The sequence below is a fragment of the Lepidochelys kempii genome, chromosome 3, assembly GCF_965140285.1.
Source record: "Lepidochelys kempii isolate rLepKem1 chromosome 3, rLepKem1.hap1, whole genome shotgun sequence".
NCBI classification, from domain to species: domain Eukaryota; kingdom Metazoa; phylum Chordata; order Testudines; family Cheloniidae; genus Lepidochelys; species Lepidochelys kempii.
Window position 1 is genome coordinate 197890964 of NC_136382.1, and position 18016 is coordinate 197908979.

Here is an 18016-nt window from a genome sequence, read left to right on the forward strand (position 1 = left end):
CAGGAGAGAGATCACTTGATCATTACCTGGTAGGTTCACTCCCTCTTGGGCACCTGGCATTAGCCACTGTCGGTAGACAGGATACTGGGCTGGATGGACCTTTTGGTCTGACCCAGTAGGGCCATTCTTATGTTCTTCTGACCAAAGCTTACTATCAGGCAAAATGGAAGCACTTCACCACTTGGGTGCACCGTTACCCTCTGGACTTCATCTCCATTCCCTTCCTCCTAGACTATCTTCTCCAATTTAAGCTGACAGGCCTCACCCACTCCTCCAGCAGGGTCCATCTGGCAGCACTCAGTGCCTTCCTCCCTGCTGTGGATGGGTTCCTCCATCTTCACTCACCTGACCACCCTTCACTTCCTTAAAGGCCTGGTCAAGGCCTTTCTACTGGTACATAAAATTACCCGCTGTGGGGACATGAACATTGTCCTCTCGGCCCTCACTAAATTACTCTTTGAACCCTTCGCGACCTGCTCCCTCACCCATCTCTCCATGAAGATGATCTTGGTGGCAGTCACTGTGGCGCATTAGCGAGTTGGAGGCTATGATGGGTGAACCCCCCGCACACCGTCTTCCACAAAGACGAAGTCTCCCTATGCCTGCATCTCAAATTTCTCCCCAAGGTGGTCTCTCCATTCCTCCTCAACCAAAGCCTCCACCTTCCGATCTTCTACCCCAAAATGCACACTTTCCCCAGGGTGAAAACGCTGCATTCTCTGTATGTCCGCCCGTGCGCTGGCCTTCTACCTGCAAAGCACCCATGCCTTCCGGGCTTTGCCCAGGCTCTTCATCACCATCACGGAATGCTGCAGGGGCCAGGCCCTCTCTTTGCAATGGGTCCATAAATGGATCTCCCATTGTATTGCGGAATGCTACCTCCTTTTTCATGCCTCGCCTCCCACCTGGAGCTCTGTCCGCACCTTCACCGCTCGCTATGCAATCGCAGCAGTGGTGGTGAATGCGACTGTTGGCCGAGCCATTCTGTAGACTGTGATTTCACGCAAGTCCGCGCACCCACCTTCACACTGAGCACTGCTCACCACTCTCCCACATCTGGAATCCATATAGGAACCATCACTTGAAGAAGAAGAAGAGGAGATTACTTACTGGAACTGGAGGTTATGTGTGGTCCCTATTTGTATTCCAGTACCTGCCCTCCATCCCCTCTGCTGTGGACTTCATTACTTGTGAGTAAGAGGGATACTGGAGTGGTGTGGACCCACATGGCCTCTTATAGCCTTGGACACAGAAATGCGGAAGATGCACGCATGGGTCAATAGAAAGTACATCTGAACAGTTCTGGCTCCGGCACATGCGCACCCATGTCTGGAATCCAGATAGGAACCACACGTCTCGAAGAATCTTCAGTTACAATAAGTAACCTCCTCTTATTGTGGCAGGGTCAACATGTCAGCTGTAGTTTTCATAGATGTCTAGCCAGGTGCAGATAGAAAAGAGTGCCCTTGGCTACAGCTACTTTTTTAGCATCCAGAAGCAACCAAGAATATAGAAAGTTTTCTTAATTATGAACCTTTATTACAAAAGGCAGCCATGTTCCCCTCATTCAGTGGTTACTGGTATAATCGTCACCTGTTCATATAGCTATATATGAATATATTTAAATTTGTTAGTCTCTAACAAGTACTCCTTTTCTTTTTGTTCATATAGTGTGTGTGTGTGTGTGTGTGTGTGTGTGTGTGTAGTGAGGCAGAGTAGCGTCCCTCCAGTGCAGAGTGGGTTAGTTTTCCTTGGGAAGCTCAGCTAAGCCCACCCCACATGCAGGAAGTAAAATAGGGCCCTGCGGCTCAGTTGTCACGGGACCACGGAAGGAGGCAGATGTCTCTCACAGAGAGACGAGCCCTCAGAGAATTCCAGGACTGGTAGCGGGGAAGACTGGCAACCCACTGCTCTAGGGCACAGAAGACCCGGGGAGAGACCAGAGGAAGGGCTGCCTGATCCTGAGCCTGGGAGTGACTGAGCAGCACCAACAGAAACTGGTAGGAAGTAGCTGTGGGAAACAAGATTTTGGTCCGGTTGCACTTCTGGGATGCGAGATAGCAATCGCCTGTTTCCTTGCTACCACCATTAAGGCCCTGGGCTGGGACCCAGTGAAGCAGGGTGGGCCCAGGTCCCCATACCCCACCTCATACCCAGCAGTTGTCTGGGCACAAAACATTAGGCCAAGATGCCTGAGACAGTGAGTATTGGTCACTCAGCCCACATCCCCAAAGGGGCCTGAGACTGAGATTGTTTGGTTGTTGCCAGCCCCAGCCAGAAAGCTGTGGGCTATAGACTGTTTGGTTGCTCTGCCCGCCCAGAGGGCTGGAGTCCCAGACTGTGGTTGCTTGCCCCAGCCAGGAGGCTGCAGGTCAAAGACTCTGTAATAGTTCAGCCCACACGCTGGAGGCCTGAGCTCTGGACGTTGGCTATTTGTCCTAGCCAGGAGGCTGACGCTATAGACTGTTTCATTGCTCAACCCCCACAACCTGAGGGGCCACAGTCGTAGACTGGGTGTGCACCCCAACCAGGGACTGGGGATCTCTGTTGATGGGTGGTATGCTGGGTCCTCCGGTGGGAACGGGAAATGTGTGGCCGCAAGTCAGGGCACCCCAACAAACTTCCAGCTGGCCTACAAACTCCCTGCAGCCACCAAGAGCGGGTGTCCTAACTTTGAAAGGGAGGAACCCTAAAGTGTGTCTCTGCACATGGTACTGCATGTACACTGGACCAGGCTGTGTGGATTCTGCAGTACTCTCGCGTAGCAGAGTGGAGACTGAGGCACAATTAAATGTGAAGGCTTTTATTGAAATAAATGTGACAAAGAATAGTGCAATAAGTAACAGTAGCCATTGTGATAATTATTTAGACATGTGATTTACTGCTCAGTTTCCAGTGTGCCACAGATTTTTGCATTGATTATGCATAATTATTATAGGTGAGGTTGATGGTATTGCCCATTAGTGAGGCTGCACAACACTGTAAGACCTATTACAAGACCCTGATTCATTTGCTTGTAGCTTTGTCAAACTTTAACTGTTTGGGCTGATATGTTACATGCTGGTTAGAAACTGTCAGCCAGAATAATTCAGCTGTTTATAAGAACATGGTTTGGGAAAACGTGCCCATCTTAAAAATAAATTGGAGACCTTTTTTCCCTTGAAAAGCTGCAGAGCCCCTGTGCTTTAGAGTAGGCACTTAAAATTTGGCAGAGGGATGGCCTTCTGTTAGGACTTTTCCAGTCCCCATGAAAATCTGCCCAAGTCTGGCCAAGTTATAAACCTTGGGAAAAATCACATTTCATATGCGCTCAATAGATTTTTAGCAGCTAAAAACTCTGGAGATTCTGTCCATATAGCTAGCCTAGGGCCGAGCAGGACTTTCTCTGCTGTTGCAGGTCTGGGCTGTTGTGGGCTAGGCTGTTACCAGGTCTGGGCACCGTAACTGAGAGCAAGGGGCTCTGTCCTGTGCTCCCAGTGTCCTGCCACCTAGGCTCAGGACTGTGCTGGAGGCAGCTGCCACATTGAAGTGCAGACGGGACAAGAGCCAGACGTGGGGGTGGAATATTGAGTAGATTAGGACAAGGAGCCTCAGGCAAGGGAGAAACTGGGCTTGGAGGCTGGCAGGGGAGTGGAAAGGGGGATGGAATTTGGGCCTGGGAGCTGCGGTCTGAGGAGCCTCATACTGGTTAAGGAAGGAGAATGGGATTGTGAACTGGGTAGGGGAGACTGCGTCTGTCAGGACACAGTGACTGGGACTGGGGGCTGAGGCAGGAGCTAGGTGGGAAATAGGGATTAGGAACAAATAAGGCAGAGGGAAGGAGGTTGGGGGATGGTGGTACACTGAGATTGAATGAGGAGACTGGGGAGGGAGACTGGGACTCCGAGCCAGAACATGAAGAGAGGGGCGAGGAAGAGAGAAACTGATTGGATGAGGAGTCAGGAAATGGGGAACTAGGACTGGCTGGATAAGAAGGCTGCGGACAAGGAGCTGAGGTGGGGTAGGGATAAATTGGGGATGGCTAGGCCAGGAGACTGGGTCTGGGAGTAGAGAGAAGACTGGGGCAAGTTACAAGGGGAACAACTGTGACAGGGAGTCTAGGGATGAAGATTAGAAAAGGCTGGGCAATGAGGCTTGATCTGAGATGAGAAGCATGAGGAATGGAGATGGGGCCTGCCAAGGTGAGGAGAATTGGACTAGGACAAGGAGCCAGCCTGAGAAAGAGACAATATTGGGACAAGGAAAGTTTGGAGGGGATGAAGTAGAAGGGGTCAAGCTTGCAGGTAATGAGCAGAATGATCTGTGCCCTCTGCAGCACTTCCCTACCATAACCAGGAATGGAACCCAAGGTTTCTGAGTCTCAGAATTCCTCTGCTGTCAGCAAATACTTGGAAAACCTACTGGCAAAGTATGTGTCTCTTCCCCCTCTAAAGTTCTGCTCTGCACAAAGGATGACAACCTACTACTGCTATCGGTTACTCAAAGAGCTCAAGCATGTAGTAGATTTAAAGGTTCCAATCCTGCTGATGACCCTTGTGGTGTCTGTATGATGCCACACAATGAATTTGTTTGATTTTCAGTTTGCTATTTTAAAAACTAGCTAATTGTACACAAACTGTTAAAAGAACATTATTAAGTTTGTAAATCAAGCACTCAAAATTCAGAAATTCCAGAATTAAGGTTGCGTGGGAATAAAATAATATGTGATCATGTAATTAAGTCTGTATCATAATGCGTACACAAAAGAAGGCCAAATTAAGGTCACACAGACAACCTTAATTCTTGCATTTCCTTGACTGTGCAAGTTGAATTTTTTAACATAGATTGTTTGTGTATAAAATGTATGCTTACTCTTTTTATGCAAACTTAGATTCTGCACCACAATTATGAGGCAAAGATTTGATTCCACAGTAAAATCCACCATTGCAGACTCAGCATTGATAAGGAGATATGGAGGTTATGAAATTGACAAGATGAGGAGCTCTCCATCTGAGCTAGTCATCCTGTTTTGAAAATATATCTGCATGCTTGTAAGGCCCATTCCCACGTGTGTGAAAGCTAGTTAGCCTTATTGTTGGCCAATCCTTGTATGATGATAAGGTGGATAGAAAGCTGGCTAGATTGTCGGGCTCAACGGGTAGTGATCAATGGCTCCATGTCTAGTTGGCAGCCGGTATCAAGTGGAGTGCCCCAAGGGTCGGTCCTGGGGCCGGTTTTGTTCAATATCTTCATAAATGATCTGGAGGATGGTGTGGATTGCACCCTCAGCAAGTTTGCAGATGACACTAAACTTGGAGGAGAGGCAGATATGCCAGAGGGTAGGGATAGGATACAGAGGGCCCTAGACAAATTGGAGGATTGGGCCAAAAGAAATCTGATGAGGTTCAACAAAGACAAGTGCAGAGTCCCGCACTTAGGACGGAAGAATCCAATGCACCGCTACAGACTAGGGACCGAATGGCTAGGTAGCAGTTCTGCAGAAAAGGACCTAGGGGTGACAGTGGACGAGAAGCTGGATATGAGTCAACAGTGTGCCCTTGTTGCCAAGAAGGCTAATGGCATTTTGGGGTGTATAAGTAGGGGCATTGCCAGCAGATCGAGGGACGTGATAGTTCCCCTCTATTGGACACTGGTGAGGCCTCATCTGGAGTATTGTGTCCAGTTTTGGGCCCCACACTACAAGAAGGATGTGGACAAATTGGAGAGAGTCCAGCGGAAGGCAACAAAAATGATTAGGGGACTGGAACACATGACTTATGAGGAGAGGCTGAGGGAACTGGGATTGTTTAGTCTGCAGAAGAGAAGAATGAGGGGGGATTTGATAGCTGCTTTCAACTCCCTGAAAGGGGGTTCCAAAGAGAATGGCTCTAGACTGTTCTCAGTGGTAGTAGATGACAGAACAAGGAGTAATGGTCTCAAGTTGCAGCGGGGAAGATTTAGGTTGGATATTAGGAAAAACTTTTTCACTAAGAGGGTGGTGAAACACTGGAATGCGTCACCTAGGGAGGTGGTGGAATCTCCTTCCTTAGAAGTTTTTAAGGTCAGGCTTGACAAAGCCCTGACTGGGATGATTTAATCGGGGATCGGTCCTGCTTTGAGCAGGGGGTTGGACTAGATGACCTCCTGAGGTCCCTTCCAACCCTGATATTCTATGATTTGCAACTGAGCTTATCCACTGTAATTACTTCCTATAAACTTTATCACAATTTAATATTGATGCTAATTGGAAGACTGTAGGAGAAGGTGTAGCATCAAAACAATATGTCAATGGAAGTTAATGGCACTCATGTCATGAAGTCTGTGTCCAAAAAATACTTCCAATCTACACAGATCACGTTATGATGTCAAGATTAGATTGTCATCTTAGGTTACCTTTGATTTAAATGGGCACTGTCAAAATGAATATTGTATACTTAAGAATTTTTTTAAAAAATCTTTAAAAAAAAAAAAAAGATATTTACCCTCCTTGATGTGCTCTTTCTCCATGTAGTCTTTTCAGCTTGCAGGGTAAGAATTATCCCTGAAGGTCAAATATGTCATGTTCTTGGTAGTCTCCTATGCTGCAATTATTTTTTGCCCTCTTCCTCCATAGGGAAGAAGGACCTAGAGGCGTGTTTTAATTTCCCACATTCATACGTTTAGGAGACTTTGTGTTTTTAAGGCTCTTGCAGGTTACAGCTGAACAGGCAGAGAGACCTCAATATTAATTTAAGAATCAAAACTTCCTTTACCATCTCTATTATGCCTTCATCTATCCAGTTCTAACGGTCATTTTCACAGTAAATAAGTATTAAAAATTCATATTAGTAGTTAAAATAAAACATTATTTTAATTTAAGTGTTCAAAACTTTTTACATTGTAAAGCTGCAGTTAGTGTGTAGCACAATGCACTAACATTTGGGAATACTTTTCCAAAGCAACATGATGAAGATAGAAAAGTATGAAGCAGTGAGAGATGAAGCTCTCTGTGGGGTCATAAATGTAGTTCATATTAAAATTTAAAGGTTTGAAATTTTATATGGATCCAAATCTCTCTTGTCTCTATCCCACCAGCTGGATAGTAGTGGTTTGAAGTGCTCTTTTGCCTTCCATCTTCGACTGATTTCTACAAGGCCTGTTACTTACATGGCCCTTCTCCGGGTTCAGCAATTCATAACATAAGGGCTGGTAGCTAACTTTACAGTTTCTGTAGATTGCAATAAACAGCTTGTAAGGTCTGGTATCTTGGACAATCAATGGCAGAAGAGCCTGTGGGTTTCTGTTCTCATTTTCTGTGATCGGTTATAAATCAGAGTTGCTTATTGCTAGCTCCACTGATGAAGTTGGGTTCCTATTTCTGAGAGCCATTTGAAGGTCATGTCCTGGACTCTGTAAAGTTACCTGTGCCATAGGAGGTTTCATTTTAAGATTATATTGCTCTCTCTGGGATTCTGTCTAAAGCAGCAAGCAGTTTTAAAAAAACAAACATTTGGATTCTAATAGGGCTGTCATGCAATTAAAAAAATTAATCAAGATTAATCACCGTTTTAATCACACTGTTAAACAATAATAGAATGCCATTTATTTAAATATTTTGGATGTTTTCTACATTTTCAAATACATTGATTTCAATTACCACACAGAATACAAAGTGTACAGGGCTCACTGTATATTATATTACAAATACTTGCACTGTAACAAAGATAAAAAATAGTATTTCAGTTCGCCACATACGAGTACTGCAGTGCCATCTCTTTATCATGAAAGTTGAACTTAGAAGTGTAGAATTATTATTATTATTTTAACATGATGAAACAACATAACACTTTAGAACCTACAAGTCCTTTAGAGCAGAAGCAGGGTCTGGGAGACAGGGGAGTGACTACAGGGAGGATGGGGGGGGGGGGGGCTTTAACTGCGATTAATTGACAGCCATTGTAATGACCTGAAGTTGATCTTAAAACACTTTGCACAAGCTAGTTTAACCAGCTCTGCTTTCAAAGCAGGTTGATATTATGTATCCTAATATTAAGGAGCAGGTGGAATAGGAATAGGGTGGACAATTAGTCCTACCTTTCTCTTTCTTCTCTAGGTGGAAACACAGCTTTAAATGTAAACACTTTGCTTTTTAGATTCTCATGCCATGTAAATTCAGCCAGGTAGTATAAAGAGCTTTGACTAGCCAGCTTGTTAAACTTTAGTGGCTATTCATGCAGGTAAGATTACTTGCTTTCCTGCTCTTGATGTGTCTTCAGAATGTACTCCTGACATCCTAAGGCTCATCAGAATTACTGTATATGCACATACAGTAGAATCTCAGTTACGAACGCCTTGGGAATGGAGATCATAACTCTGAAATGTTTGTAACTGTGAACAAAACATTATGGTTCTTTCAAAAGTCTAAGTGAACATTGACTTAATACAGCTTTGAAACTTTACTATACAGAAAAAATGCTGATTTTAACCCTCTTAATTTAAATGAAACAAGCACAGAAACCATTTTCTTACCTTGTCAAATCTTTTTTTAAACTCTGTCTTTATTTTGATGTTTAACATAGTACTGTACAGTATTTGCTCTTTTCTTTGCGGGAGTCGTCTCTGCTGCTGCCTGATTGCATCCTTCCGGTTCAGAATGAGGTGTGTGGTTGACCAATCAGTTTGTAACTCTGAGTAACTAGGTTACTTTATGACCTTGTAGCAGCACTTGTTTTAGTCTCCGTTGACAATCAAGTTTTGCAATAAATACCTGGATGCAGTAAGTATACATCCATTCTTTTTCTTCTGCTTCAGAAGGCCCCGGGCTTAAATGTGGGTCTTTGAAGGCTATCTGCAAGTCCTCCTTCAGCTCGTAAGCAGCTCAAGCCCTTTTGAAAGCTATACCCCTCCAGAACCAAGGCTACTGAATGAACATGTCAGTTGATCTTTGTATGAAAGAATAAAAGGTAGTTTGGGAGCGGGGGAATTAGCTACCGTTTAAAGAATAAAAGCTTGGGAGTGAAGTGAACAGGGAAAGAAAATAAAGGAATGAAGTAGGTAGAGAGGAATACGTAGAAAGTAAGAAAAGGAAAGTGGAAGGGAGAAAAGTAGAGAAAAGATACAATAAGAAAATACAAAAGAGGAATGGGATATAGTATACAAAGACGAAATACAAGAGTAAGGGGAAAATATTAAGATGGGGACAAACTTCTATTGCCTCAGTGAACAAAAGAGATGAAAGATGTAAATTGCTATTTTTTTAAAATCGTACCTTGTCAACATTGCAGTTATTTAACTGTTTAAGTGTTTGGTGCATTGGCATGACATTTCATGTATTAACGTTGATACTGCAGCCCAACTAGACAATAAGACAAACCAAAAGTGCAAAACAGGTAACAATTGCAAAGTTAGTGCATTATTATGAAGGCAATTGTCATCTTTTGTGGCCCTAAGGATTAACATAATTGAATGTGTTATGTACATTTAAAACTGAGAATTACCATATTGCATTATAAAAAAGCTCTTTTAAATTAAGTTTTTTCTGTACCAGAGCCAGAATTTTATCTAGGTTTACTAGTATGACAGTAATGTAGTCTGAATTAGTGATTAAAAAGTTCGACAATTGCCAACAGTGTTACTTGAGACAGATTAGTCTATCCAAAACAGGCTATAATTGCATTATTCTAGATACCACTGTGTAGTAACTGTTGCTAAATGTTGGCTGATTACTGGAGATTTCTGTACGTTTTCTATATAAATGGGTCTCTCTCTTTGTGGTTTTCATACCGTGAGAATTTTGTGTGCCTCACAAAGAATAACCTTTTGTATAATAATGCAGTTCTCTAAGGAATTTTTAGGGATTCTTTTAATTCAATTATGATGCCTTCAGGCAGGGTTAGTTTTACTTCTGTTGTTCTGTAAAATGTTGTGCCATATTAAATAAAATTTTGGTTTAATGTCCAAAATGTTTTATTCTGCTTATTTTCACTCTTCGTCTCTTATTCGGTATCATTCAACACTACTTCAGCTAATAAGCTGTGGGTAAAAGAGAGCTTTTGTTCATAGATTTATGCTGAAGATTTCACTTGAGAACTTTGTGTAAGTTATATTTTACTATACCTTTAAAACCACTTATGAGAAACCTTGGTCTTGCCATAGATTTAGCTTTTTTTTTTTTATTAAGCATATACATTGGGGGTGCTAAACTAGTATGGTAACATCTTTGTAGTCTTGCCAGCACTCGGTCTTGCCTGCATAGTTGTGCATCTGTAATAGTACATGTTGTGCTGCCTAAATTAAGCTATTGGAGTATTGTGCTATTAGAATTGACTTAATTTACTCTGCAGCATGTCCACAATGTAAGTACTTACAAATTTGACACGTACGTGCATCCGACGAAGTGGGTATTCACCCACAAAAGCTCATGCTCCAATACGTCTGTTAGTCTGTAGGGTGCCACAGGACTCTTTGCCGCTTTTATCTGGTATATAGTATACCTAAAGTCTTATTTTTTTCAGGGATAATGATGTCCATTTAACTCCAATTAAATCAGATTAAATTCCATTGTGGGAATTGTGCAAAAGAACAAAGGGCAGTTTTTATCCTTATTTTAAAGTTTAATGTAGAATTTCTTCATTTTGATTATACCACTTATGCTTTTAATACCTATTGTATGTTAAGGAAATATAAGGATTTTTTCACTGAAGAAGAAAAATGGAAAAAGAAAAGCAAGTTACTGTGCTTATGCTTGTAAAATTGACAGTGACATGAGATGGTAGTGGTGAAATTTCTTTTAATATACATTCTATGCATTTCAAGCTAATTTTAGTAGTTTAGTTTCACCTAATACACTCCAAATGCTACTAACAAATAATAGAGGATGTGGAAACAAACAGCTATAAATCATATAAACTTCAGCTGACCTTTTCGTTGGTCTCTCTTGGGAAATTAATAGAGCCAGAGCATTTTTGAAGGGTTCTGAGGGAGAAAGCTTTTCCTCTGATGGATCACTGAGTTGATGGTTTGCAATTCTATAGTATTCTTTTATCCTTAACCATTGATGAGGTGGCCTATATACACTGCCCTCCCTGGCTTTCCCTTCAGAGTCATCAGGTTCACACATGGCCTGCAACAACTGAAAGAGGAAGGAGATGGTGAGAGCTAGAACAATGATAGAAGTCTCGGAGGGAAACTGATCAACTCTCAAAGAATTTAAAAACTCTTATGCAGTAGTTGTGGGAAGGCAAGTAGAGGTTCTTTGCAAAATCCTTCCTAGAGACAAAATTCTCAATCAGTTTTGTTTTGTGTTGTAGACAGCTTGGTGAATTCTGGGTGTGTCCACCTGAGTGCTGATTTGAGTACTTTCTGTTGAAAGGAAATTGTTGTTTTATGGTGAAATTGCATTCTGATTCAGGCCAAAGTTGGTGTATCTTTGTCACGAGGAGGCAAATGTTACCTCATCTCTGCTTGAGTTTTAATCAGTGGCACTCTTGACGTGTACTGAAAGTATTGAGAGAACATTAATCCATGTCTTTACTAGTTGCTGAAGGCCATAAGGGAAATGCTTACCCTTTTATTGATGGAAATTATCAACATTTCCTTTTGAGAGAAGCTGGCAATCTGATGCATTTAAGAGTATTTGGTATGACCTGTGCTCAAGAAACCATCACAACTCCTTGTGGTAAAGATTACTGATAAGTTTGTTGCAAGATAAGTCACAGTAGGTAGATGTCTCAGAATTCTCTGACCCTTGTCTGGGTATTAACAACTAGTTAGTGATACATGAAAATCAATACCAGATATTCAACTGGTTTAAATCAGCCTAGCTCCACTGAAATCACCAGTATACCAGTTTACACCTGGCTCCAAGTATTCATGCTGGTATTAGGTCTCTTAGCTGTTTTTGATATTATTGACAACGAGGTTATTTTGACGTGCTTTTGATCTTGGTAAGAGTTGATAGTACTGCTTTAAGTGGGCTTGTTCCAAAGAGGAACTGCTCTTCTACTGATAGGCTGCTCTTGTATGAAGCTCCCCAAAGTTCACTTTTGTCCTCTCCTTTGAATAATATGTATACGAGTCCACCAATAAGGAATCATATGGTTGCGTTGTTGTTTTTAGTATGCAGTATAATAGCTGTATGTAGTATGACCCTGACAGTGCAGTTGAGTTCCTTTTCCAAAGTCTGGTTGAGGTGTGAGAGTGGATAAAAGTTAACTGTCTGAGGCACAGTCCTGGTAAACAGAGGTGATATGGAGGAAGGCAATGAGAAATATGGCAAATTTATGTCTGTCCGTGTCTGGCACGCTTCCCAACTGTATTATCTGTGTCCGGAATCTGATAGTCTGGTTATATTCCTAGTTCTTGTTGGATGGTCATCTTTTATTGGTACCCAAGGCAACTTTTCACTTTTTCATTTTTTGAAGAGGTTGTATCCTTTCTTTCTGTGACAGACTACACTGTTGTAATTCATGCTTTTTATTACCCTGACACTAGACTAAAGCATTGTATTTAACCCCATTTCTGAGCTAAAGCTAGAGCAGAATATGGCAACATGCCTAAGTGAAGTGTCCCATCAGGACCATATCCATCCAGTGTTTCGTGATCTGCTCTGTCATCTTGTGTGTTTCTGGATGGAGCTCTGGGTGTTGTCATTGATCTATAAAGTGCTAAGTAGCTTTAGGTCTATCTTCTGGAGAGACCTCTTCTCTTCCTGTACCATATTACTGAAGTTGAGATCAACAGAGGCCCACTAGTAGACATCCCCTTGACGTGAACACAAGTGGCTTATTGGCGAGATAATCTTTGTGAGGGTTCTATTCCTTTGGAATGTGTTCCTCATCTTGGTCTACAGTAACTCAAACCTGTTGATGTTTAGGACATGCTTATCCTCTTTAATGGAGCTTTTGAGAGTGAGGGATGATTAAGGCTAAGATTTTGTCATGGATATTTTTAGTAAAAGTCACAGACAGGTCACGGGCAAAAGAGAAAAATTCACGGAAGCCGTGATTTGTCCATGACTTTTACTAAAAATATACCTGACAAAATGGGGATCTGTGGGTCCCCACGCTGCCTGAAGCAGGCCAGCTGCGCAGGGGCTAGGATCCACCTGCAGCAGCTGGGGGCTACAGGGTACCCCTGCCACCTGCACCACCAGGGGTCCCCCGCTGCCCATCGGGGCCAGGAGCTGTGGGGTGCTCCTGCCTCCTATGTTGGCCAGGAGTTGCAGGGTGGCCCGTAGTGGTCGGTGGCTTGGGGGATTCCCCCGCTGCCTGAGGTGGCTGAAGGTTCAGGGATTCCCCCACTGCCTGCAGTGACCGGAGGCTCGAGGGGTGTACCCCCGCTGGCGGCCAGGGTTCTTCCACTGCCCGCAGCAGCTGGGGGCTTGTGGGTTCTCCCGCCACCTGGGAGCTGGGGGTTCCCCACCCCCCACAGCAGCTTGGCGCTCCGGGGGCCCCACCAGAGGTACCGGGGATACCCTGCAGCTCTCTGCCCCCACTTGAGGTGGGGGGGGGGACCCTGGAGCTCCTGACCACCACAGGCTGAAGTCACGGAGGTCGCTGGAAATCACGGATTCTGTGACTTCCATGACCTCTGTGACTAAATCATAGCCTATGGGGTGATACCTACAGAAAGTGGGATTTGTTTTAATTCGTTTCACAGTCATAAAGTTATGTGTATGGAGTGTTGTGCAGTTTGTTGTTGATTTCTACTGTATTTAAACTGATTGATATAGGTGCCTAGAGTACAAGAAATCCAGTTTTTTTAGCTTTTTATTTAAATAAAAAATGGTAGATGCTTGCTATATATTTTATCTTCCAATTGCACCTGCCCCATACAATACCTCTTTTTCCCTTTCTGTGGTGGACAGTTGTACTATTTGCAGAAAATAATATTAAATAAAAGCATATGTTATGTATTTATATTAATACTGTTCAACTGAGTCCTTAATATGAAAATATTTCTTATAAAAATGTAGGTGATGCCCCTGGGCATGAGTCTCTTAACAAATATTTTGTTTTAATTAGATTTAAATAGTGCGGGGGGGGGGGAAGACTTCTGTTCAAGAGTTTCAGGCACCTGACTCTTCTAATGTTACATAATATTCCCAGCAGTATTCAAAATACCAACAACACCCTCAGTTACCGAAAACCCTGTGAATCCAAATATTTTGATGCCCTGAAATGGGGTTTTATACCATGTTTCATTTTATGTCGGCCTGCTTTTCTTTTTATTAGGTATATTAGAACAACTGAATTACAATGATTATTTGCTTATTCGGAGAAAAAATAGCTTTCAGGCTCCATTTAGGTCCTTTTGAAATTCAAATACCTTTAGTCTTCTCAAATTTGTGCCCAGTTAATAAGTCAAAGGAACATGAAAATTGAATAACAATCATTGGCATATGAAAAGCATGCTTAGGAAAAATAACTCTTCGATTTATGTGAATAGCTGTTTAGTTAGAGTTACAGTGTGATTGACTGTTGCTTGAAGAATGTGAACCTAACTAATGTAACCTCTTAGAGAGCAAAGCTAATGGTCTGAGCGTTTGCTTTTTTAAAAAAGCTAAGTTTGTAGATAGGTTGTTGGCTTTAAAATATTCTTTAATGCTTTTCTCTTGACTTTTTTTTCTGTCAGTTCCTTTCTTAATTGATCACTTTGTTTCTCTCTACCTCCTGTGGCAGTCTGTTCCCTGTAAAAGGACCAATCTGTCTAAGGTAGAGAAACTCAATTTCTATATATTGATTGCCATGTCTGCATATAGTTAACTTGCAGAGGCTGTGTTAATCATTTATCTGTCTTGTTTAACTTTACTATTTAAATAGTTTCTTCCCAGAAATTCATTTACTTTTCAGCTTCCATACAAGTGCCCAGCAGCACAGAATCTAATTGGTGGCCATATTTAATGAAATGTTTTCAATTCTTAGAGCGTATTAAGTTATTGTAAAACTTGCCAGGCCACAATATCAATGTAAACTTTTAAAACAGATACCATGATATAAAATGTACCACGCTTTATTTCTGTTCTGTAATTTTCAAGAAATGACACTCATTTTTCCCTATTTTTTTAATTAGACTAGAATTTGAGAGACAACAACGAGAGGAACTAGAAAAATTAGAAAGTAAAAGGTAACTTTTATCTACTACCCATATGAGGTATTTATGTCCCGCATAATTTCAATGTCTGAGTGCCTCACAATCTTTAGTGAATTTATCCTCAGAACATCCCTGTGGAGTAGGTAAATACTATTGTCCCCATTTTACAGATGGGAAACTAAGACAGAGAAGCAAAGTGACTTGCCCAAGGTCACACAGGAAGTCCAGGGAGTTGAAGACCAAGCTCTAACCACTGGACTATCCTGCCTCACTATACTCACTGTCGTTGAGTATATATGAAGGCATATGTATTATTTGAGTTCAGATTTTGTTGGTTTTCTATATGTATTTTCTTTTGTTCTCTTATTTTGTCTGAGTTTGAATATTTTACTTACTCAAGGCTAAATGATTGGCTGTACAATGTCATTCTACTAATCTTCAGACTACTGCACTATGCAGATATGTGTAGCTTGGCATTTTCTACACTCCCTCACAATTAATCTTGACACCCCCCCCCCCAAAAGAGACTGTGAGAGGAGAATTATATCCTGTATAAGGAAGAGAAGACAATTTGTCTCTAGGAGACAGCAGCTATTCCCACACTTCCAACCAAATGTGCCAATTACAAGAGGAAGTTCCCTAAAAGAGTGAAATTTGATGGATTAAAACAGTTGACTCAAACAAGATTGGAGGATGTGAATTTTTAATCTAATCATTGTGTTCATGCCTGAATCTTATTGTGCAGTGCAGTCATGCAGTATGTATTTAATGAGTATTATTGCATTGGATAGAGTTATTGTGGTTTAAACATGTAGTGCTTCTACTACTAACATGAATTGACTTCATGTAATTTCATATACCTACAATTTTAAAGATAATTTAATGATAGTTCAGTATGTGTCAATTCTGTAGTGTATCTGCTTGTCAGGTAAAGCTTTGTTTGAAGTAATTTCGATCTGATAATTATGTTTTTCTCCAGAAATTGAGTTAAATATAAGCTGCTAAATTATGAAGGCATGCTTCTAACATGAGGCAAATCAAAAAAGACTGAAATAAAATTGTCTCTTTAAACAAAACAATTCAAGTTGGTATGTGTTTTTAGATCCTCTTCCAAACCCTGTTAACTTTTAGGAATATATTAACCATATTAGGGAAATGGAAGGGACATTTTGAAGATATTAATCTCATATATATATTGTACATATTTTTTTTTAGGAAGCTGATAGAAGAAATGGAAGAAAAACAAAAATCTGACAAGGCAGAACTAGAAAGAATGCAGCAAGAGGTGGAGTCACAGCGCAAGGAAACAGAAATAGTACAACTAGAAATACGAAAACAGGAAGAGAGCCTGAAACGGCGAAGCGTTCACATTGAAAGCAGGTTAAAAGACTTGCTGGCTGAAAAAGAGAAATTTGAAGAAGAAAGACTACGGGAACAGCAGGAGATAGAACTTCAGAAAACGAAACAACAGGAAGAAATTTTTGCTCGAGTTAAAGAAGAACTGCAACGCTTGCAAGAACTTAATAATAATGAAAAAGTTGAGAAAATGCAGATTTTTAGAGAACTAGAAAAACTTAAAAAGGAAAAAGATGAACAGTACATCAAGCTGGAATTTGAAAAAAAGAGGCTCGAAGAACAAGAAAGGGAGCAGGTGATGCAAGTGGCTCACCTAGAAGGACAACTTCGAGAGAAACAGGTCATGATACAGCTACTCAAAAGAGGGGATGTGCAAAGGGTTGAAGAAGAGAAAAGAGAACTTGAAGATATTAGAGAATCTCTCTTGAGGGTCAAGGAAGCTAAATCCGAAGGTGACGAAGACAATGAAGAATTAGAAAAAGCACAGCATAATTTCATGGATTTTAAAAGAAAGCAATTAGAACAGTTAACTATTTTGGAGAAAGACTTATTTCAACAAAGGGATCATCTAGAAAAGGAAGTAGCAGATGAACATGAAGCTCTGGACCGTTTAAAATATGCACACAAAGAACGGTTAAACTTCCTCAAGAAAGATGATGAAAACGTTGTGGATGCTGCACTGATGGTTGAAGAATTTGACAAAATAAAGCCAGCAGAATACAGGCTACAGTATAAAGAGCGCCAGCTTCAATACCTGATGCATAATCACTTGCCAGCTTTGTTGGAAGAAAAACAGAGAGCTTCTGAAGTCCTTGATAGAGGTCTGCTAGGGTTAGACAATACTCTTTATCAAGTTGAGAAAGAAATGGAAGAAAAAGAAGAACAGCTTGCGCAATATAGAGTCAGCACTAACCAGCTGCAGCAGCTCCAAGAAACATTCGAATTTACAGCTAACGTAGCTCGTCAGGAGGAAAAAGTTCGGAAAAAAGAAAAAGAAATTCTTGAATCAAGGGAAAAACAGCAGAGAGAGGCACTGGAGCAAGCAGTAGCTAAGTTGGAAAGGAGACACTCTGCTTTGCAGCGTCGTTCCACAATAGATGTTGAAATTGAAGAGCAAAAACAAAAACTTGCAATTCTGAACAGCAGCTGCAGTGAACAGGCAGGTCTGCAGGCTAGTCTAGAAGCTGAACAAAAAGCCCTGGAACAGGATAGAGAAAGGTGAGAATTACGGGGAACATCAATTTAATAGGCTCTGTACACAAAGAAGTGTGTTTTGCCTATATTTTAGATTGTAGAAAAGAGACTTATCTGTTTCTTTGTATTCCAGGTCCGTAGTGCATGTAAGGTGGTTGTCCCCAGAAGTTAGAGGGTGTAGTTCTGAACACTTTCTAAAGCCTATATTTCTTGCCTTTCAATTAAGTTCTGTTCAGCTACTTTACCCCGTCTTCATTAGCAGAGTATTTGTGTCCATTATCACAGTATTTAAGCTCCTTATTTGAACATGGTTGTTTCCTATCCAGAAAGCTCAGCTGAGCAAGGTGCCAACCACACATTCTATATTTATACAGAAACAATTCTCATAAATGGTTTAAGTGCATGCATAGATTTT

At 41.5% G+C, this 18016-nt stretch overlaps 1 protein-coding gene across 3 annotated transcripts in view; it reads left to right on the top strand.

Annotated features, from left to right (window-relative positions):
* KIF16B (kinesin family member 16B) overlaps positions 1–18016 on the top strand; it is a 243748-nt gene that overhangs the window by 128133 nt on the left and 97599 nt on the right. For 2 of the 3 annotated variants that reach the window (XM_073339554.2, XM_073339552.2), the window contains exons 18-19: positions 15031–15084; positions 16267–17625. In XM_073339554.2, the coding sequence (XP_073195655.1) occupies positions 15031–15084; positions 16267–17625 (1413 nt within the window). Of the gene's footprint in view, positions 1–14639; positions 14673–15030; positions 15085–16266; positions 17626–18016 lie in introns of all 3 variants that reach the window. The other variant, XM_073339553.2, reaches the window with a different exon arrangement.